Genomic DNA, 20,460 nt, shown 5'->3' with positions numbered 1-20,460 from the left:
TTGTTATTTCTCCTCCCTCTTTTGTGACTTATTTGAGTCCATTCTTTTTTTTTTCTAGATAAGTCTGGCTGGAAGTTTATCAATTTTATTGATTTTTCAAAGCAGCAGCTCTGGTGTCAGTGGTCTGTTCCATTGTTTTGTTGTTGTTGTTGTTAGTTTCTATATCATTTATTTCTGCTCAATCTTTATTTTTTTACTTTCTTCTGCTGGCTTTAGGCTTTGTTTTCTTCTAGTTCTGTTTGGTGTCTGGTTAGGTGTTTATTTGAGATTCTTCTTGCTTCTTGAGGTATGTGTGTATTGCTATGAACTTCCCTCTAAGAACTGCTTTTGCTGCATCCCAGAGGTTTTGGATGATTGTGTTTTCATTTTCATTTGTTTCATGTACTTTTTAATTTCTTCTTTTATTTCCCAGTTGACTGATTCATTGTTTATGAATGTTATTTAACCTCCATGTATTTATGGTCTTTCCAGAATTTTTCTTATGATTGATTTCTAGTTTCATAGGATTGTGGTCAGAAATATGCATGGTATGATTTTGATCTTCAGTTTGTTGAGGCTTTTTATTGTGGGCTAATATGTGATCTATTCTGGAGAATGTTCCCTGTTGTATTTTAACAAATTTAGGATGGAATGATCTGAATGTATCTGTTAAGTCCATCTAGTCCAGTGTATCATTCAAAGCCATTGTTTCTTGTTCATTTTCTGTTTAGATGAGTTGTCCATTGTTGTAAGTGGGATGTTAAAGTCCCCTCCTATTGTATTCTTATTGATTAGTTCCTTTATGTTTTTTTAAACTGTTTTATGTATTTAGGTGTTCCCTTGTTATAAGCATAAATGTTTACAATTGTTACATCTTCTTGTTGGATTGTCCTCTTTATTATACTATAATGTCCTTATTCATCTCTTGTTACAGTCTTTGGTTTAAAATCTAGCTTGTCCAATTTAAGTATTTCTACCCCAGCTCTCTTTTGACATCCATTTGTATGCTGGACATTTCCCTGTCCCCTCACTTTCAATCTGCATGAGTCTTTAGGTCTAAAATGAGCCTCTTGCAGGCAGCATATAGATGGGTCTTGTTTTTTTAATCCATCTGTCACTCTGTTTTTTGACTGGAGCATTTAGTGTATTTACATTCAAGATAATCATTGATAGATGTGTATTTATTGTCATTTTATTATTTGTTTTGTGGCTCTTTGTGAAGATTTTCTCTGAAACTTTCTTGTCTTTTATGGTTTGCTGTTTTTCTTTAGTGATATATTTAGCTTTCTCTTTATTCTTTGCATATTTATTAGTGGTTTTTGATAGATGGTTACCATTAGGTTTGTACAGAACCTCTTCAGCATATAGCAGTCTATATTAAATTGGTGGTTGTTTAAGTTTGAACCGATTGCTTTTTCTTCTCCTCCCATGTTTTTATATGTTATTATTTTATTTTATATCCTTTTTTTGTGTGAGTTGCTGGACTGATTTTTTTACAGAAATATTCATTTTTATTCCTTTTGTATATCCTACCTCTATGGTGTCAATTTTGGTCTCTCTATATCACTCAAAGGCCTGTTAATATCTCTTAAAGAGGTGGTTCAGTGGTCATGAACTCCTGTTTTTGTGAGGTGCCCCCCCAACCCTGGGAAACTCCTTATCTCTCTTATTCTAAATGATAGAGTATTATTTCCTGGATAGAGTGTTCTTGGCTAAAGACTTTTCCCCATTCAGCACTTGGATTGTTTCATGCCATTCTCTTCTGTCTTGGAAGGTTTCTGCTGGAAAATCTCCTGCTAGCCTATGGGTTTTCTCTTGTACTGACTTCTGTTGTCTTGCTTTAAAATTTTTTTATCACTATATTTTGCCAATTTAGTTACAATATGTCTTGGTGTGGATCTGTTTTTGTTGATTTTGATGGGAGTTGTCTGTGTCTCTTAGATCTGGATACCTGTGTCCCTCCCCAGATTGGGGAAGTTTTCTGCTATTATTTCTTCAAATGAATTTTCTGCTCTTTTCTCTCTTCTTCTTCTGGGACTCCTATTATAGGAATGGCATGATATTTGAGGGAGTCATTCAATTCCCTGAGTCTATTCTCATTTTGCATAACTCTTTTCTCTGTCTTTTATTCAGCTTTCCATTACTCTCCATTACTCTGTTTTCTAGGTCACTAATTCATTCCTCTGCTTCTTTCATCCTGCTGTTCATTCCACCAAGCATGTTTCTCATTTTGTTTATGGAGTCCTTTATCTCTGCTCTATTTTTCCTTATCTCTGTGCTATCACTCAGGTCTTCCACTCTTTTCTCAAGTCCAGTGAGTATCCTTATGATTATTGCTTTAAACATGCCACTAGGCATGTTACTTCTATCTGTTTTGCTTTGATCTCCAGATATGGCCTTGTCCTGTTATTTCATTTGAGATAAATTTCTGTGTCTCCCCATTTTGTCTGCCTCTCTCTGTCTGTTTCTCTGTGTTAAGAAAGTCAGCTGTGTCTTCTGTTCTTGAAACTGCTCTTTTACAAAAAAGAGCAGGCACTTCAGAAGAGTATCCTATGTATGTTGCTTATGCTGTTATTGTGTCTGAGTCACTTTTCCTTTCCATGCAATCATCTGCACTGACTTTCTGCCTGTTTTGTGTTGTGCTTGCTCTCTGTGGTGTTTGGGACCCAGGGAAGCCAGCTCTGAGTATGCATGCCTGCCAGGGAAATTCGGAGCAGGGTTAACAGTGTTAGCCAAATTTGCAACAGGCCACTAGTCCTATGCTACACCCCTGAGGCATTGTGGGAGTTGGGGGCTATGTGCCAGGGCAGCCAGGAGTATGAGGCTGGGCTTAGTATGCAGTTGTGACTTGGCACATGACAGTGGCTAGGGACACTCAGCTGGATATGGTGCAGCTGTTGGGCACTCAGAGGCTGGGTAGTAGTGTGGGCAGCTTTAAAAAAATTTGTCCAGAGCCGAGGTTAGCAGGCTTGGAGTGGGTGAGTCTTCAAGAGATCTTGTGGTCATGGTGCACTGCTAGAAGGTTAGGTAGCAGGTATCTGTGCAGTCCTGCTTTATGCAGGGGACTCTGGGTTTATGCTGGAGGGTGACAGAGGAAAATGGCACCTGCCAGCTCCTTTATTTTCAAAGTCACCCAACATGCTCTGAAATCAGTATGAACAGATCTGTCTCCTGTTTGCCTCTGGCACTGTGTAAACTGCTATTTTCTTGTTGCTTCTTCATATAGACTGCTCTTTAAGGGTGGTGACCCAGCTATCTCTAACTCTCCCATCTTGCCCAGTGCTGAGTCAACTGACTTCTAAAGCTCCAGGCTCCAAGTTCCACAGGTTTTACAAACTCACGGAAGTCAGCCTCTCTGGTTTTTAAAACCAAACATTATGGGGATTAGTCTTCCCTGGTGCAAGAGTCCATTTCTCTGTCCTTTCTGTACATGCAGCTCCCTCCCTGCTGCAGGCAGCCACCCTCTGCCTTTCTGACCTTTCTAACTCTTCAGATGCAGCTTTTCTATATTTGTTGTGAAGTTCGCTTTTTCAGTTTTTGGACTGCTCTCCAGTTTACTGACTTGGATGTGGGTGATAGCTAACAGTAAACAAGGTGAGGCCAGGGTTTTCGTACTCTGCCCCCTAAGAAACTCTCTTAACTCACAGATTTTGCAATCATAATGACCTCTATAAATTTTGTACCGATATCTCTGAAAATGCTCATTTTAGATCATTTTTGCCAATATCATATATAATTAATAAGAAAAAAGAACTTAGCCAATTTCATAGGTTAAACAACGGCAGCTTTTTAATTTGCAATTTTTAAAAAACATTGCTATTAATTGCCTATATTTTTATGTGTTTAATGGTAATTTGGATTTCATCTTTTCTGAACTCTCTTTTCCTGTCCTTTGCCCCAAGACTACTTGAAAGAGCACCTTTATTCCTTACATCTCATTTCATTCAGCATGGGCTCTGTTGCTGACACGAAGGCACCTTTTTAAATGCTCAGTCCTGTCAATAATTTGGTAGTTATCTTACTGGACCTCCTTGAACTTTTAGTTCCCTACACAAACCATCATATTTTCTGCTTCTGTGCCATGGCTTATGCTAGTTCCTCTGCAGAGAGATGTCCCCCTACCCTCTGCTGTCTAATGCTTCTATAGTTACTTCTCACACCTGTAGAGTTAACTGAGACATCATTGTTCCAATCAGCTTTCCCCTGATTCATCTAGCCTCTGGCCTAAGTAACGTGTTGGGTTTTCATAGCACTTGTACACTCTGTTCATACTTCTGTTCCTGCACTTTCTTCATTTCTGTGCTTATCTTTCCTGTTAAACTCCAAATTCCTTGACAGTAGGGACTTTGTATCATTCACCTTTGTATGTGCAGTGCCGGGCCTAAGGTAGTTATTGATAAATGTTGAGCTGACCTCAGTGGCAGCACCTGACCACCTGACTCTGGTAACCATTCCCTCCCCACAGCATATGTCTTGTCACATGTGTGTTTATTTTTTTTATGTTCTTTATTTGGCAGCTCTTCTCTCCCATTCTTAAATGCTCTTGTTCCCTGGAGTTCTCTCCTTGTCCTTTATTCCAAACCTAATGAATCAAATTCTTACCTACAGCTTTAAGATTCCCATAAAATACTGACAGTCAGACCTTTTTCCTGCGCTGCAAACTACATTTTCTGACTATCTATTGGACATTTCCAGTTGGAAGTTCCACTGGCTCCTCAAAATTACCATGTTAAGAACTGAACTCACTTTCTTTTCTCCAAAATTTGTTCCTTCTTTCTATTCCTCAGTTCAGTAAAGGATACCATCTATTCAGCTGGTATCTACCCCTCTTCTTTCATATCTAACTGGTCTAGTCACCAGGGCCTACAGATTTTACTTTCTAAATGGCCTTCTCTCCATTCCTGGTGCTCAGTCCAGCTTGTTAACCATTAACATCTCTTGGCTGACCATGAGATAGCAGTCTTCTCAACTGGTCTCCTTGGCTCCAGATTATTCATTTTCCATCAATTCTCCAAACTGCTACCACAGCAAACTCAGGAAAATGCAAATCCCACCCCAGATTCTACCTTTAGTGCTTTCCTAAGCATTCAGCATATAATCTAGACTTTTGGCTTCACAGGAGTATTTAAGGCCCTTCAAGGACAAGCCCCTCCTCCTTGAAGGACTCATATCCACAGGCATCTGAGCTTTTAGTCACTCCCCACTGCTGATACTTTTCTGGATACAACTACCTTCTCTTGCCTCCATGCTTTACCCCACCCATTCTACCTGGAATACCCTTCTCTTTTGTTTGCTAAACTCCAATTCGTCCTTTAAAACTCATCCTAAGAACAACATCAGGGGAAAGGATTTCTAGAAAGATGGCAGAGTACGATGTTCCTAAGCTCACCTCCTCCCACAGACACACCTAGATAACAGCTACATCAGGGCAACCAACCCAGAAAACCTGAAGACTAGCAGAACAGACTTTCCACAGTTAATCATAGAGAGAAGGCTACCTTGAGAAGAGTAACAGAGGGCAGAGATGCAGTTGGGATGGTTAGTCTTAACCACAAGCAGGAGGGGTACAGCAAGCACAGAGAATGGAGAGAGACAGACCCCATAACATACATCACAGGGGACTGGCACTGGGAAGATAAGTCCCCATAACATTTGGCTTTGAAAACCAGAAGGGTTTAATTTTGAGAGTTTGTTTTTTTTTTTTTTACAATCAGTGGGGTTTAACACCAGGAACTTTAAAAAGCAGCATGCTCTGCTCTAGGAGAGCCAGAGGGTGCTAGGAAAGTGAGTCACTATTCTTAAAGAGCCTGCATAGCAAATAGGCCTACTGAGATACAGCACAGAAGCAGCAGTTTGAAAAGTACCTGGGTATATAGGAAGGAGATTTATTTACATCTCAGAACATGAGCTGGAGGGGCAGAGATCTTCAGGAGACTTTTCCAAGAACAAATTCCTGGTGGGCACCATTTCTCTCCCCTCTGCTCTCCAGCCTAAATACCTAGATACCTAGGGACCTGCAAGAACCAGTGAGAACACTTGCCTTCCAGTTTGCTAACAGCACATTGCCTGCCTCTGTGTTCTCCTGTGGATCTGGGTCCACCCCATCCAATTAGCTCCACTTGGCAGGAGTCCCTCCAGAGTGGCTCCTGCCATATCTCAACCTGCAATCAGCCCAGGCAGGGACGCCACCACCCCAAAGTGACTCCTGCCATGGGAAGGGGCAAGATAACCATACACACCATTTCAACTGTAGTCCCAGTAGACAAACCTTTATAACTGGCAGTTTAGAGAGAGAGCGAGCTCTGCCAATCAGTGCATATGTAGCTCCACTAGACCGACTGGAGGCAGACATCTGATCTCATTACTGGCCCTGCCCACCAACAAAAACCTCCTGAGGACCTCACAGGAAGAGAGCCCTGTAGTTCATGGTCCCTGCAGCATCAGCAGATGGACTGGGAACAGACATCTGGGCTGACTACAGGCCTCACCCACAAATGAAAGCCTTTTAGGGGATAAGGCAGACATAGTGCTCTGCAGTTTGGTATGACCACAGCTACAGTAGATGAGAGGAGGGCAGACATCTGGTTTGACTGCTGACACTGCCCAACAATAAGCCCACTGTGATCCCGAACTGGTCCTGTAACAATACAGGGAGCAAATCCTGCCCACCATAGGCAAAGTGGGCCACTGCAGTCATTTGGACTGAAGATAAACAAGGCTCAGCCAGAATAGTAGGGCCTATGCACCCCACATGGAAGACACCCCTGAAGCTCCTGGTCCTGGTGAACGTGGGGGACATTGCACTATGGGCACCACAGGACCTCTTCCTCATAGGCCACTACTTTCAAAGTCAGGAGATGTAACTGACTTTCCTGATACATAGATACAAACACAAATATTTAGACACCATTAGGAGAAGACGTCCTAATTAAAAGAACAGGACAAAAACACAGCAAAAGAATGAACTGAAATGTAGATAAGCAATATTCCTGATAAAGAATTCAAAGCAATGGCTATATTCACTGGACTGGAGAAAAGAGTGAAGGATCTCACTGAAATCTTCAACAAAGAGAAAAATTTAAAAAAGACTAATCAAAGATGAAGAAATCAATAATCAAAATTAAAAATACACTAGAGGGAATCAATAGTAGATTAGAAGAAACAGAAAAATGGATCAGGGAGCTGGAAAACAGGGTAATGTAATGCAACCATGCTGAATAGCAAAAAAAAAAAAAGAACAATAAAAAATGAGAATAGGTTAAGGGAATTCAATGATATCATCAAGCATAATAAAATTCACATTATAAGAATACCAGAGAAGAAGAGAGAAAAGGGGGAAGAACATTTATTTGAAGAAATAATAGCTGAAAACTTCCCTAATCTGGGGAAACAGGTCCAGGCAGCACCAAGAGCACCTGACAAGGTGAACCCATGGAGATACACACCAAAACACATAATAATTAAAATGGCAAAAAATAGTGATAGAGAATTTTAATTGTACTACTGGGTATTCACCCTAAAGATACAAATGTAGTGATCTGAAGGGGCAAGGGCACCCAAATGTTTATAGCAGCAATATCCACAATAGTCAAATGATGGAAAGAGCCTGGATGTCCATCAACAGATGAATGGTTAAAAAAGATGTGGTATATATACACAATGGAATACAATGCAGCCATCAAAACCCCCAAATCTTGCCATTTGCAATGATGTGGATGGAACTAGAGGGTATTATGTTAAGTGAAATAAGTCAATCAGAGAAAGACAATTATCATATGACTCTCTGACATGGGGAATTTGAGAGGCAAGGCGGGGTGGGGGGGTCATGGGGGTAAGGAGGGAAAAAAATCAAACAAGATGGGACCAGGGAGGGAGACAAACCATAAGAGACTCTTAATCTCAGGAAACAAACTGAGGGTTCCTGGGGGGTGGGGTGGGAGGGATAGGGTGGCTGGGTGATGGACATTGGGGGAGAGCATGTGCTATGGTGAGTGCTATGAAAGGTGTAAGACTGATGATTCACAGACCTGTACCCCTGGGGCAAATAATACATTATATGTTATGAGACTGAGGTTTTAACCCACTGAGCCACCCAGGCGCCCCAATACATTATATGTTAATAATAATAATAATAAAAGAATTTTAAAAGCAGCATGAGAAAAGTAAAGTTACATAGAAAGGAAACCCCATAGGATTACTAGCTGATTTTTCAGCAGAGACACTGAAAGCCAGAAGGGAGAGGCATGAACATTTCAAAGTGATGAAAGGAAAAAAACCTGCAACCAAGGATATCAGCTATCAACCAAAGCTACCATTCAGAAGGAGAGAAAAGGAGTTCCCCAGATAAACAAAAATTAAAGGAGTTCATCACCACTAAACTGGACTTAAAAGGAACATTAAAAGGAGTTCTCTAAGTGGAATGAAAAGGCCATAAACAGGAATAAGAAAATTATGAAAGGCAAAAAACTTAACATGTAAATACAAACATAATAAAAGTAGTAGATTAGGGGCGCCTGGGTGGCTCAGTGGGTTAAGCCTCTGCCTTCGGCTCAGGTCATGATCCTAGGGTCCTGGAATCGAGTCCTGCATTGGCCTCTTTGCTTGGTGAGGAGCCTGCTTCCCTGTCTTTCTCTGCCTGCCTCTCTGCCTACTTGTGATCTCTGTCTATTTATTAAATAAATAAATAAAAATTTTTAAAAAGCAGTAGATTAAACACTTATAAAAGCAGTACAAAGAATAAAGCACAAAAGCAGAAAAATCAATTTTATCTATGAAAATCAAAGAATTCACAAAATAAAAGAATGTAAAGTGTGACATCATATAAATGTGGAGAAGGGAAAGTAAAAATTTAGTGCTTTTAGAATGGGTTCAAACTTAAGTGACCACCAGCTTAATATAGACTGCTATATGCACAAGATGTTATATGAGCTTAACGGTAACCACAAATCAAAAACCTGTAATAATATGCAGAAAATAAAGAGAAAGGAATTAAAGTAAATTATGAAAGAAAATAATCAAATCACAAAGGAAGAGAACAAAAAGGAAAAAAGAACAGAGATGAGCTACAGAATAACCATAAAACAAGTTTAAAAATTGCAATAAGTACATGCCTATCAATAATGACTTTGAATGTAAATGAACTAAATGCTCCAATCAAAAGACACAGGGTGACCAAATGGATATAAAAACAAGACCAATCTACATTCTGTCTAAAATAGACCCATTTCAGGCTTAAAAACACATGCAGATTGAAAATAAAGGGGTAGAAAAAACTTTACCATGCAAATGGAAGCAAAAAAAGCTGGGATAGCAATATGTAGACAAAATAGACTTTAAAACAAAGACTATAATGAGACAAAAGAAAGTCACTACATAATGATAAAGGGAACAATCCAACAAGAGGATACAACAATTGTAAACATTTATGCATTCAACAAGGGAACACCCAAATACATAAAGCAACCATTCACACACATAAAGGAAGAAATTGATCTACAGTAATAGTAAGGGACTTTAACACCATACTTACATCAATGGATAGATGATCCAGGCTGAAAATCAACAAGGAAACAGTGGCTTTGAATGATACATTGGACCAGATGGACCTAATGGAGATATTCAGAACATTCCATCCAATAAGAATGGAATATGTATTCTTTTCAAGTGCACATGGAACATTCTCCATAACAGGTCATATGTTAGGCCACAAGACACATCTCAATAAATTCAAAAAGACTGAAATCATACATATTTTCTGACTACAATGGTATGAATCCAGAAAATAATCACAAGGAAAAATCTGGAAAGAACACAAATACATGGAGGCCAAATAACATGCTAGTAAACAAGGAATGAGTCAACCAAGAAATCAAAGAGAAAATTAAATACATGGAGACAGATGAAAATGATTACACAACATTCTAAAAATCTTTGGGATGCAGCAAAAGCTTTTCTAAGGACAAAGAATATAACAATACATGCCTACCTCAAGAAGCAAGAAAAATCTCAAACAACCTAAACTTGCACAAAAGGAGCTAGAAAAAAGAAAACAAACCAAGCCCAAAGCCAGTGGAAAGAAGGAAATAATGAACATTAGAACAGAAATAAATGAAATAGAGACTAAAAAAGCAGTAGAACAGATCTATGGAAACAGGAGTTGGTTCTTGATAAAGATCAATAAAACTGATAAATTTTTAGCCAGACTCATCAAAAAAGGAAGAGCAAGAACTCAAATAAATAAAATCAGTAACAAAGGAAGAAAAAGCAATATCACAGAAATATGAAAGATTACAAAAGAATAAGAAAAATTTTATGTGAACAAATTGGACAACCTAGAAGAAATGGACAAATTCCTAGAAACATATAACCTCCCACAACTGAATCAGGAAGAAATGAAAAATTTGAATGGATTGAATACTAGCAATGAAATTGAATCAGTAATTTAAAAATCCCAATGAGGGGCACCTGGGTGGCTCAGTGGGTTAAAGCCTCTGCCTTCGGCTCGGGTCATGGTCTCAGGGTCCTGGGATAGAGCCCCGCATCGGGCTCTCTGCTCAGTGGAGAGCCTGCTTCCTCCTCTCTCTCTCTCTGCCTGCCTCTCTGCCTACATGTGATCTCTGTCTGTCAAATAAATAAATAAAATCTTAAAAAAAAATAAATAAATAAAAAAATAAAAATCCCAATGAACAAAAGTACAGTACCAGATGGCTTCTCAAGTGAATTCTACCACTTATTTAAGAAGAGTTAATACTTATTTTATTTTTTTAGTATTCCCCCCCTTTTTTTAGAGAAAGAGAGCCTGCATCAGAGTTGGGGTACAGGCAGAGGAAGAAAGAGAGAATCTTAAGTAGACTCCATGCTCAGCACAGAGCCTGACGCAGGGCTTGATCACAGGACCCTGAGATCATGATCTGAGCCAAAATCAAGAGTCGGATGCTTAACTGACTAGGCTACCCAGGTTCCCTGAGTTAATACCTATTCTCAAATTATTCCAAAAAAGTAGAAGAGGAAAGAAAGCTTCCAAATTCATTCTATGAGGTCAACATTACCCTGATACCAAAATGATACCAAAACCAGAGACATTACAAAATAAGAGAACTACAGGCCAATGTCTGTTGAACAAAGATGCAAAAATCCTCAAAATACTAGCAAACCAAATCCAACAATACATTAAAAAAATCATTCACCATGATCAAGTGGGATTTATTCTTGGTATGCAAGGCTGGTTCAATATTCATAACTCAATCAACTTAATATATCACATCAATAAGAGAAAGGTTTTACCATATGATCACCTCAATAGATGTAAAAAAACCTTTAACAAGGTACAACATCCATTCATGATAAAAACCCTCAGCAAAGTAGGTGTAGAGGAAACATACATCAACCTTATAAATGCCACATATGACATGTCCACAGCTGAAATTATACTTAAGGGTGAAAAACTGAGAGCTTTTCCTCTAAGATCAAGAACAAGATAAGGATATCCACTCTTACAATTTTCTTTCTTTTTTCTTTTTCCTTACTCGTACCACTTTTATTCAACATAGCACTGGAAGTCTAGCCATAGCAATCAGGTAACAAAAAGAAATAAAAGGCATCTAAACAGGTAGGGGAGAAATAAAACTTTCACTCTTTGCAGATGACATGATACTATACATACAATACCCTAAAAACTCCACCAGAAAAGTACTAGAATAGATAAATAAGTTCAGTAAGGTCACAGGATACAAAAATCTGTATATAGAAATCTGTTGCATTTCTAATGCAACAGATTCACTACTACTACGCTACTTCACTAACACTGAAGTAGCAGAATGAGAAATTAAGAAAACAATCCTATTTACCTTTGTACTCAGAATAATAAAATACTTAGGAATAAACTTAGCCAAGGAGGTAAAAGATCTGTACTCTGAAAACTATAAAGCACTGATGAAAGAAATTGAAGATGACACAAAGACATTCCATGCTCACAGACTGGAAGAACAAATATTGTTAAAATGTCCATATTACCCAAAGCAATCTACACATTTAATGCAATCCCTATCAAAATACAAAATATTTTTCACAGAATGAGAACAAATAATCCTAAAATTTCTATGGAACCACACAAGACCCCAAATAGCCAAAGCTATCTTGAGTAATAAGAACAAAGCCAGAGAAAAACCAGTACCAGATTTCAAGATACACTACAAAGATGCAATAATCAAAACAGTATGGTACTGACACAAAAGACACAGAGATCAATGGGACAGAATAGAGTCCAAAAATAAACCCATGCTTTTATGATCAACCCATCTATGCCAAAGGAGGCAAGAATATGCAATGGGGAAAAGATGGTCTCTTCAATAAATGGTGCTGAGAAAACTGGACCACTTTTTTACATTATACACAAAAATAAACTCAAAATGGATTAAAGACCAAAATGTGAGACCTGAAAAAATAAATTCCTAGAAGAAAACATGAGCAGTAATCCCTTTGACACTGGCTGGAGAAACGTTTTTCTAGATAGGTCTCTTGAGGCACGGGAAACAAAAGCAGAAATAAACTATTGGGACTACATCAAAATAAAAACCTTCTGCACAGCAAAGGAAACAATCAACAAAATGAAAAGACAACCTATGAATGGGAGAACACAATTACAAATGGTATATCTGATGAGGAGTTAATATCCAAAAATATCTAAAGAACTGGTAGAACTCCACACCAAAAATCCAAATAATCCATTTAAAAAATGGGCAGAGGAGTTGAATAGACATTTCTCCAAAGAAGACACTGGGATGACCAACAGACACACACAAAGATGCTCAGCATTGCTCAGCGTCAGGGAAATGCAGTTGAAAACCACAATGAAATACCACCTCACACTTGTGAGAATGGTTAAAATAAAAAACACAAGAAATAAGTGTTGATGTGGATGTGGATGTGGATGAGGATGTGGAGAAAAAGAACCCTTGTGCACTGCTGGTGGAAATTCAAGCTGGTGAAGCCACTATGGAGAACAGAATGGAGGTTCTTCAAAATATCCAAAATCGAAATACCATATGATCCAACAACTCCACTGTTGGTATTTACCCAATGAAAAACACTTTAATTTGAAAAGATATATGGCACCCCTATGTTCACTGCAGCATTATTTATAAAAGTGAAGATAAAGGGGGTAGGAGAAGAATAAATGAAACAAGATGGGATTGGGAGGGAGACAAACCATAAGTGACTCTTAATCTCACAAAACAAACTGAAGGTTGCTGGGGGGAGGGGGGTTGGGAGGAAGGAGGTGGGGTTATGGACATTGGGGAGGGTATGTGCTATGGTGAGTGCTGTGAAGTGTGTAAACCTGGCGATTCATAGACCTGTACCCCTGGGGATAAAATATATGTTTATAAAAAATTTTTAAAAAAGTGAAGATATGGAAGCAACCCAAATGTCTATCAATAGACAAACAGATAAACAAGTAGTATATATACACAATGGAATATAACTCAGCCATAGAAAAGAATGCAATTTTGCCATTTGCAACAACATGGATGAGCCTAGGGTGTAATGTTGAGTGAAGCAGAGAAACATAGAGAAAGACTAATGCCATATATTTTCACTCATATGTGCAAATTAAGAAATAAAACAGATGAGCAAACAAAGGAAAAAAGAGAAAAAAAACAGACTCTTAGATAACAGAGAACAAACTGGTGGTTGCCAGAGGAGAGGTGAGTGGGGAATTGGGTGAAATAGATGAAGAGGATTAAGGAGTTGTTTGTGATGGGCACTGAATAATGTACAGAAGTATTGAACATTGGGGTACAGATGTTCCTTCTTTTCACTACATCTGTATCTTTGGGGTAAATACCCAGTAGTGCAATTGCAAGGTCACAGGGTAGCTCTATTTTTAATTTTTTGAGGAATCCCACACTTTTTTCCAAAGTGGCTGTACCAATTTGCATTGCCACCAATGTTCATAGCAGCAATGTCCACAATAGGCAAACTGTGGAAAAAGCAGCGATGCCCTTCAATAGACAAATGGATAAAGAAGATGTGGTCCATATATATATAAAATGGAATACTACTCAGCCATCAGAAAGGATGAATACCCAACTTTTGTATCAACATGGACAGGACTGGAGGAGATTATGCTGAGTGAAATAAGTCAAGCAGAGAGAGTCAATTATCATATGGTTTCACTTACTTGTGGAGCATAAGGAATAACATGGAGGACATTAGGAGAAGGAGAGAAGTGAGTTGGGGGAAATCAGAGGGGAAGACGAACCATGAAAAACTGTGGACTCTGAGAAACAAACTGAGGGTTTCAGAGGGGAGAGGGGTGGGGGGATAATGAGGCTGGTGGTGGGTACTGAGGAGGACACGTATTGCATGGATCACTGGGTGTGGTGCATAAACAATGAATCTTGGAACACTGCATCAAAAACTAATCATATATTTTATGGTCACTAACATAGCACAATAAAAAAATAAAATGGTAAACTTTATTAAATGTATTTTACCACATGTAAAAAAAATAATAAAGCAATATATTAAAAAATTAAAAAAGTATTAAATCATTATACACCTGAAACAAATTTAACACTGTATGTCAATGACATTTGAACGACAACAAAAACGAATCACATCGGGAGGGCCTCCCACAACCCTTCAGATCACGTGCCCCCTGTTGAGTCTGTGGTGCTCCTCTCATGTAGCCTTACTCATGCACTGCTGAGTGGTGGAGCTGGCTCCCTTGTGGGCCTGTCCAGCAGATGGGGAGAGCTGTGAGGGCAGTGGCTCTGCCTTATTCACACCATCCTACTCACAGGGAGTCAGTAAGTGTCCAATGCCTGACTCATGACACAAGCTGGAGCTAATGTCTCCTCGGTGCCTTCATAGCTGCATGCCCAGAGCATCCATGTCATTGTCCCCATATTCTCATACCCTCCCATTACCTCCCACATTATGTCTGCTCTTTCCCAGACCTCTTCCTTGAAACTGCAGAGCAAACACATTTAACGATCTCCTAAGACCAAATCCAACAGGTTATTTCCGGCCTTCGTTTCTTTGTCTTCTTCCCAGCATTGGACTCTATGGGCAAACCATCTCTGCCTTCACTGCCCCAGCCACACTGTCTTTGGACTCAGTCTTCTGGCTTCTAGTCATCTGCTTACCCCTTAAATGACAGGGTTGTCAGCCCACCTCTATCTTATTCCACACAGTCCCCCTGGGCGTTCCTTTCCACTGCTATGGCTTCGGCTACCACCGCCATGCTGGGATCCCTACACCCATCCTGAGCTCAGATTATGTGTAATACCCACAGTTACCTAAAGAGCAAACTTGACCAAAACTGCCCCAGGATCTGCTCCTCTCCCTGTATTCACCTCTTGTGGAGAGCAGAGCCTCCACCCACCCATTCGGCCCAAAGAGAAGTCTGAAGTCTTAATTTCCTCCCCTCAACTCCCCTTCACATGCAAGAGGCCTGTGGATTCCACCCCTGAACATCTCAGAATCTGCTACTTCCTCTCCCTTCCCACTGCCCGTCACTTGCATCAGCTCCTCATCCTCTCCTTCCAGGGTGCGCACAAGTGCCACTGAAGTGGCCTCCCTCCATCACTCTCCAACCATCTATCTGTCACACCTGGCAGCCTGAGTACTGTTTCTACAACTCAAAACTGACCATGTTAATCCTCTGCTAAAAGCAACACCTTTCCCAAACTTCCAGGTGTACAATCAGGCCTCTGTCTACCTCCTCAAGCATGTCCCTTACCATGCCCTCCAGAGTCCCTATTCCCTGGAGTTCCACTCGGCCACACTTTTGTTCCTGCTGTTTTCGGCCTGGGATGACCGTCCCTTGTCAAAATGCAGCTCGAGGATTCCAATCTCTGTGAAGCTTTCCTAATGCCCCTGTCTGCACTGTACTCTGTACGGACTAGGCACAGAACTTTCTCCCTTGACTAGACTTTGAGGCCATGGACGTAAGAGCCTCGTTTTTCATCTTGGAGTTTTCAGAAACAGGCACAGTGCCTGACACATAGCACTTAATAAATGAAGCATTTATCAGTAATGCCACAGAGAGGTCTTGCATGACATTCTCAGGGTACACACCCTTGGACCTGGCAAGTTTAAGTAATGCCATAGCATTTGCACCCTTGTGGGCAAGGCCGCATACCACCATTTCCCAGGGGACCAGGAAACTGGGACTTAGCATTGCTTCCTACTCTATGCAGAATAGAGCTGAGGCACAGAAGCCACTGGGAGAGGGCCTCCTAGATCACACCCATCAACCCCCCCACCCCCGCCGCCTCCGGCTAGAACCATCTTACACAAAAGTAGGATAGGGACCCTGGCAGAGAAGCTTACCTTGGGCCCTAGAAGCTCCTTTGGGCATGTGGGTTGGACCTGTTCAGAGCTTTCCTTTCCACAGCACTGAAACTGGAGAGTCAGAAAAGAGTTTTTAGAGCAGAGGAGGGAGAAGTGGGAGCTACAAGTCTGGGCATCACTGCTGAGGACCAGGGGACTGAGGCAGCAAAGCAGCTATGGGGCCCAGTCAGAGCAACCCAAGCTGCCATTTCTAGAAAGATGGTGAAGAGTCACATAATCATGCTAGCAAAACAGGGAAATGAATTCTGTCAAGTTTTCTGAGTTTCACGTTGGGAAGTGACTCAAGGCAACCCAAACAAAGCAAGAAGCCAATGGATGGTATCTGTGTAAATTGTTTTTTAGACAGGTATTGGGTTTTTAGATTCTTTTTTTTTCAGCCTGGAGTAATTTAATCTACTGAGTGGCTGAAGTTTTATGAGCTTCAGGAAGGGCTCATTAGCTGGGGATAGTCTGGGACAGAGAGGAAAAGTGACCACAGCAAATAAACCCTTGGGACTGAAAGGCCAGGGCCTGAAGGCTGGTCAGCAAACAGGTGTCCTGCTTTACAGCTGGCCCTTCAAGGACAAAGGAGATGTGTGCGGCTTGATGTCTCGGGGGCAGCTGAGGCTGAGCAGGAGAAATGTTTGGTACTTCCAGGACAGTCCTGCGACGAACAAGAATGGGGCTACCTGAAAGCACCTGGCCCAGGAGTTCATAGCTACTTCTGCATATTGCAGGGAAAGGTTAAGACTCTGGCCTGGCCCATCTCCTCTGTACCTCCTCCTTGGCTGCCTGTGTGCAGCCCTCAGCACTGCACTGACAGCACAGTCCCATGGAACGTTCCAGGATAGAGGGAGCATGGCTGTCTCTGTGCCCTTTCATTTTACAAATGGGGAGCTGAGCGATTATTAGGGAGACAAGGAACGTGCTTAAGTGGCAGGCCTGCAGCTAGAAATGAGCTTTTCTGACTTGAAGGTCATGGCTGTTTGTTATACCACTATGCCGCCTTTTGAGAGACCTTGGTATTTAATTGGGAGGCTTTCTGGGTGTTCTTATTTGTGCTCTTTTGTCTTCCTGGGGCACATTTCCTGACTTCCTCTTGCGAAGCCTCTGTGCTAGGCCTCTTCCTCTTCTAGGTTTTACCTAGAATGCCAACTGTGTCTCCTGAGAGGGCTGAAATATAGTGCTCCAGCTTCATTTCACCAAATTTATTCTGATCCAGGTGAAGAGAGAGAACCTGGCTAATGAATGATCTTTAGAAGAGATGATTTCAAGGAAGAAGTAAAGTTACTTACTGTTGAGTGGAAGGTAATGAGAGTCCCATTTCCCCTTTCCCTGTCTTTCAGGTAATCATTATAAGCCTCTTCGTACATGGTCTGAACATGTCGTATAGCCTAAAAAACCAAGGGGACAACAAGTGGGGAAATTTCAAACATTCTCCTTTCATCAAGAAAAACCCCCCATTCCTTATCCTTGGAAAATACAGCCTTGCCCTATGTTTATCTATATTTAAAGACAATGCTACATATATGGGAAAAATTACAGACTCTGGAGTTTTTCTCAGACACTTTCGGAGATGGAAGGATAGACTAACCAAGAACAGCTTTCATAGACTAGCAAATTTCTTAGAGCGGAGGTTCTCAAACCTGAATGGACATTGGCATCCATCAGCCCCCAGGCTCCTGGGCCCCCCAGGACATTCTGACGTACAACCAGAGTGGGGACTTACGTGTTCTTGGTACCCTATTTGTTAGAAGTACTCAAGTCTATCCATGACATGGTTTGAAAAATGTTCATGACCAAGGAAAACTGGTTCAGCATACAAATATCATGAAACTTAGAGAATGTTTTTTTCTGGTTATACCAGCATGTGTTCTGATGTCCCTAATGATCTCAAAAAGTCCTAAAATCCAATTCCTCCAACCTATAGAAAGAACCGGTTACTTTAGAAATATTCTAAAGGAGGTGATATTTACTTATTCTACATGTTTACCATTTTTTAGAAAAATCCGAAGTTCATACACACAATACTGATAGCACATGAGTTTATGGGAAATACAGTAAACTTAAGATTCCATTCTTCCTCCTTTTCATGCCCTTCTTTCCCACAGTGTGTCCCTTCTAAAAAGGCTATTTCCTCTGTGGCCTCTGTGGGTTCTCTTGATAACGTATTTTGGATACCTATAGTTTGAGCACCAATTTAAATAAACTGGATTTCCTAGCACACAGCAAGTCAGACTTCAGACTTTGAGGATGATGTGGCCTCTTTTCAGGCCAAGGCCTATGGACAAATGATAATCTAACAAAGGGTAAAAATACATGTTCCTCTCCATCCCTCTTTCTCATGTGTGCAATCTATCTGCTTCCCTGTTACAAATGGGATCATCTTAAACTAGAGATCCTTTAAAAGAAATCATAGACTCTTTTACAGATCTAATGAACTATCATCTTCTCAGAAAAATATGTGCAAATAAATGTATGCATACTTACACATACAGTATGCACAGGTCTGCACAATACATGTAGGTTAAAAAGTTCTGTGTAAAGGATATCTGTGGGGATTATTTAGTTTTTCAGTATCATTGTGGGTGAAATATTCTCATAGCTTTTGCCATAAAAAAACACTTTAACCATCATAAAAAGAAATTGTAATTTCTACTTACTACACCCTTGCCTATAAAAGCAAATACTCCAGTGGTTACTTCAGCAGCAAATATCACCAGGAGGCAGGTGAAGAACTGTAGAGGAGAGAAAATACTCACTTCATTAACTCAATACCTTTTCAATTTATTTGGCCTCTTTAATGCTAGTTCCACTTGAAAAAAAAAAAAAACCCAAAACATTAGGCAAGATTATTAGTTTGAATTGATCTGGTAGAAATCATCTACACCATTCCCCTGTAAGTTTTTTCATTCATTCATTTGCTCATTAATTCATTCAGCAATTGTTCATTAAATATCTACTCTGCACCAGGCACTGTCCTTGGCACTGGGTATACAGTGGTGATAAGATAGGATCCCCACGTCTCTGCTATCGTGGACCTTCTATTAGAAAAAAGGGATGAATACTCGCCATTTGCATCAACATGGACGGAACTGGAGGAGATTATGCTGAGTGAAATAAGTCAAGCAGAAAAAGACAATTACCATATTGTTTCACTTATATGTGGAACATAAGCAATAGAGCAGAGGACCACAGGAGAAGGGAGGGCAAACGGGGAAGAAATCAGAGAGGGAGACAAACCATGAGAGACTCTGGACTCTGGGAACCAAAGTGAGGGGATGGGGGGATGGGGTAATGGTGATGGGTATTAAGGAGGGCACGTGTGGTGCTGAGAACAGGGTGTTACATGCAACTAATGAATCATGGACCACTACATCAAAAACTAATGATGTACTATATGGTGGCTAACTAAACATGATAACAAAAAAGAAAATGTGAAGTATGATAAATGAGTAAGGCAATAAAAAAGTGAGTTAGATAATTTCAGGTAATGATAAAGAAATCCCACCACTTACATCAGGGAAATACAAATCAAAACCACAGTGAGATACCATCTCATGCCAGTCAGAATGGCTAAAATTAACAAGTCAGGAAATGAAAGATGTTGGTGAGGATGCGGAGAAAGGGGAACCCTCCTACACTGTTGGTGGGAATGCAAGCTGATGCAACCACTCTGGAAAACGGCATGGAGTTTCCTCAAAAAGTTGAAAATAGAGCTACCCTATGACCCAGCAATTACACTACTGGGTATTTACCCTAAAGATAAAAATGTAGTGATCTAAAGGGGCACGTGCACCCAAATGTTTATAGCAGCAATGTCCACAATAGTCAAACTATGGAAAAAACCCAGATGTCCTTTGACAGATGAATGGATAAAGAAGAGGTGGTATATATATATATATATATATATATATATATATATATATACACATACAAACAATGGGATACTATGCAGCCACCAAAAAAACCCCTAAATCCTGCCATTTGCAATGATGTGGATTGAACTAGAGGGTATTATGCTAAGAGAAATAAATTGGTCAGAGAAAGACAATTAGCATATGATCTCTCTGATATGAGGAATTTGAGAGGCAGGGCTGGGGTTCGTGAGGGGAAGGGAGGGAAAAATGAAACAAAATGGGA

At 40.2% G+C, this 20,460-nt stretch overlaps 1 protein-coding gene across 3 annotated transcripts in view; it reads right to left on the bottom strand.

Moving 5' to 3' along the window:
* TSPAN2 (tetraspanin 2) overlaps window positions 1-20,460 on the bottom strand; it is a 67,967-nt gene that overhangs the window by 14,487 nt on the left and 33,020 nt on the right. For all 3 annotated transcript variants that reach the window (XR_007126972.1, XM_047728147.1, XM_047728148.1), the window contains exons 4-6: window positions 18,981-19,055; window positions 17,613-17,711; window positions 16,318-16,389 (exon numbers count right to left, since the gene is read on the bottom strand). Coding sequence is in view for 2 of the 3 variants with exons in the window: in XM_047728147.1 (XP_047584103.1) it covers window positions 16,318-16,389; window positions 17,613-17,711; window positions 18,981-19,055 (246 nt within the window). In the remaining variant the exon portion in view is untranslated. The remainder of the gene's footprint in view (window positions 1-16,317; window positions 16,390-17,612; window positions 17,712-18,980; window positions 19,056-20,460) is intronic.

This window comes from Lutra lutra, chromosome 4, assembly GCF_902655055.1.
Source record: "Lutra lutra chromosome 4, mLutLut1.2, whole genome shotgun sequence".
Lineage (NCBI taxonomy): Eukaryota > Metazoa > Chordata > Mammalia > Carnivora > Mustelidae > Lutra > Lutra lutra.
The sequence above is the reverse complement of the archived record's forward strand: the minus strand, read 5'-3'. Positions and strand labels throughout refer to the sequence as shown.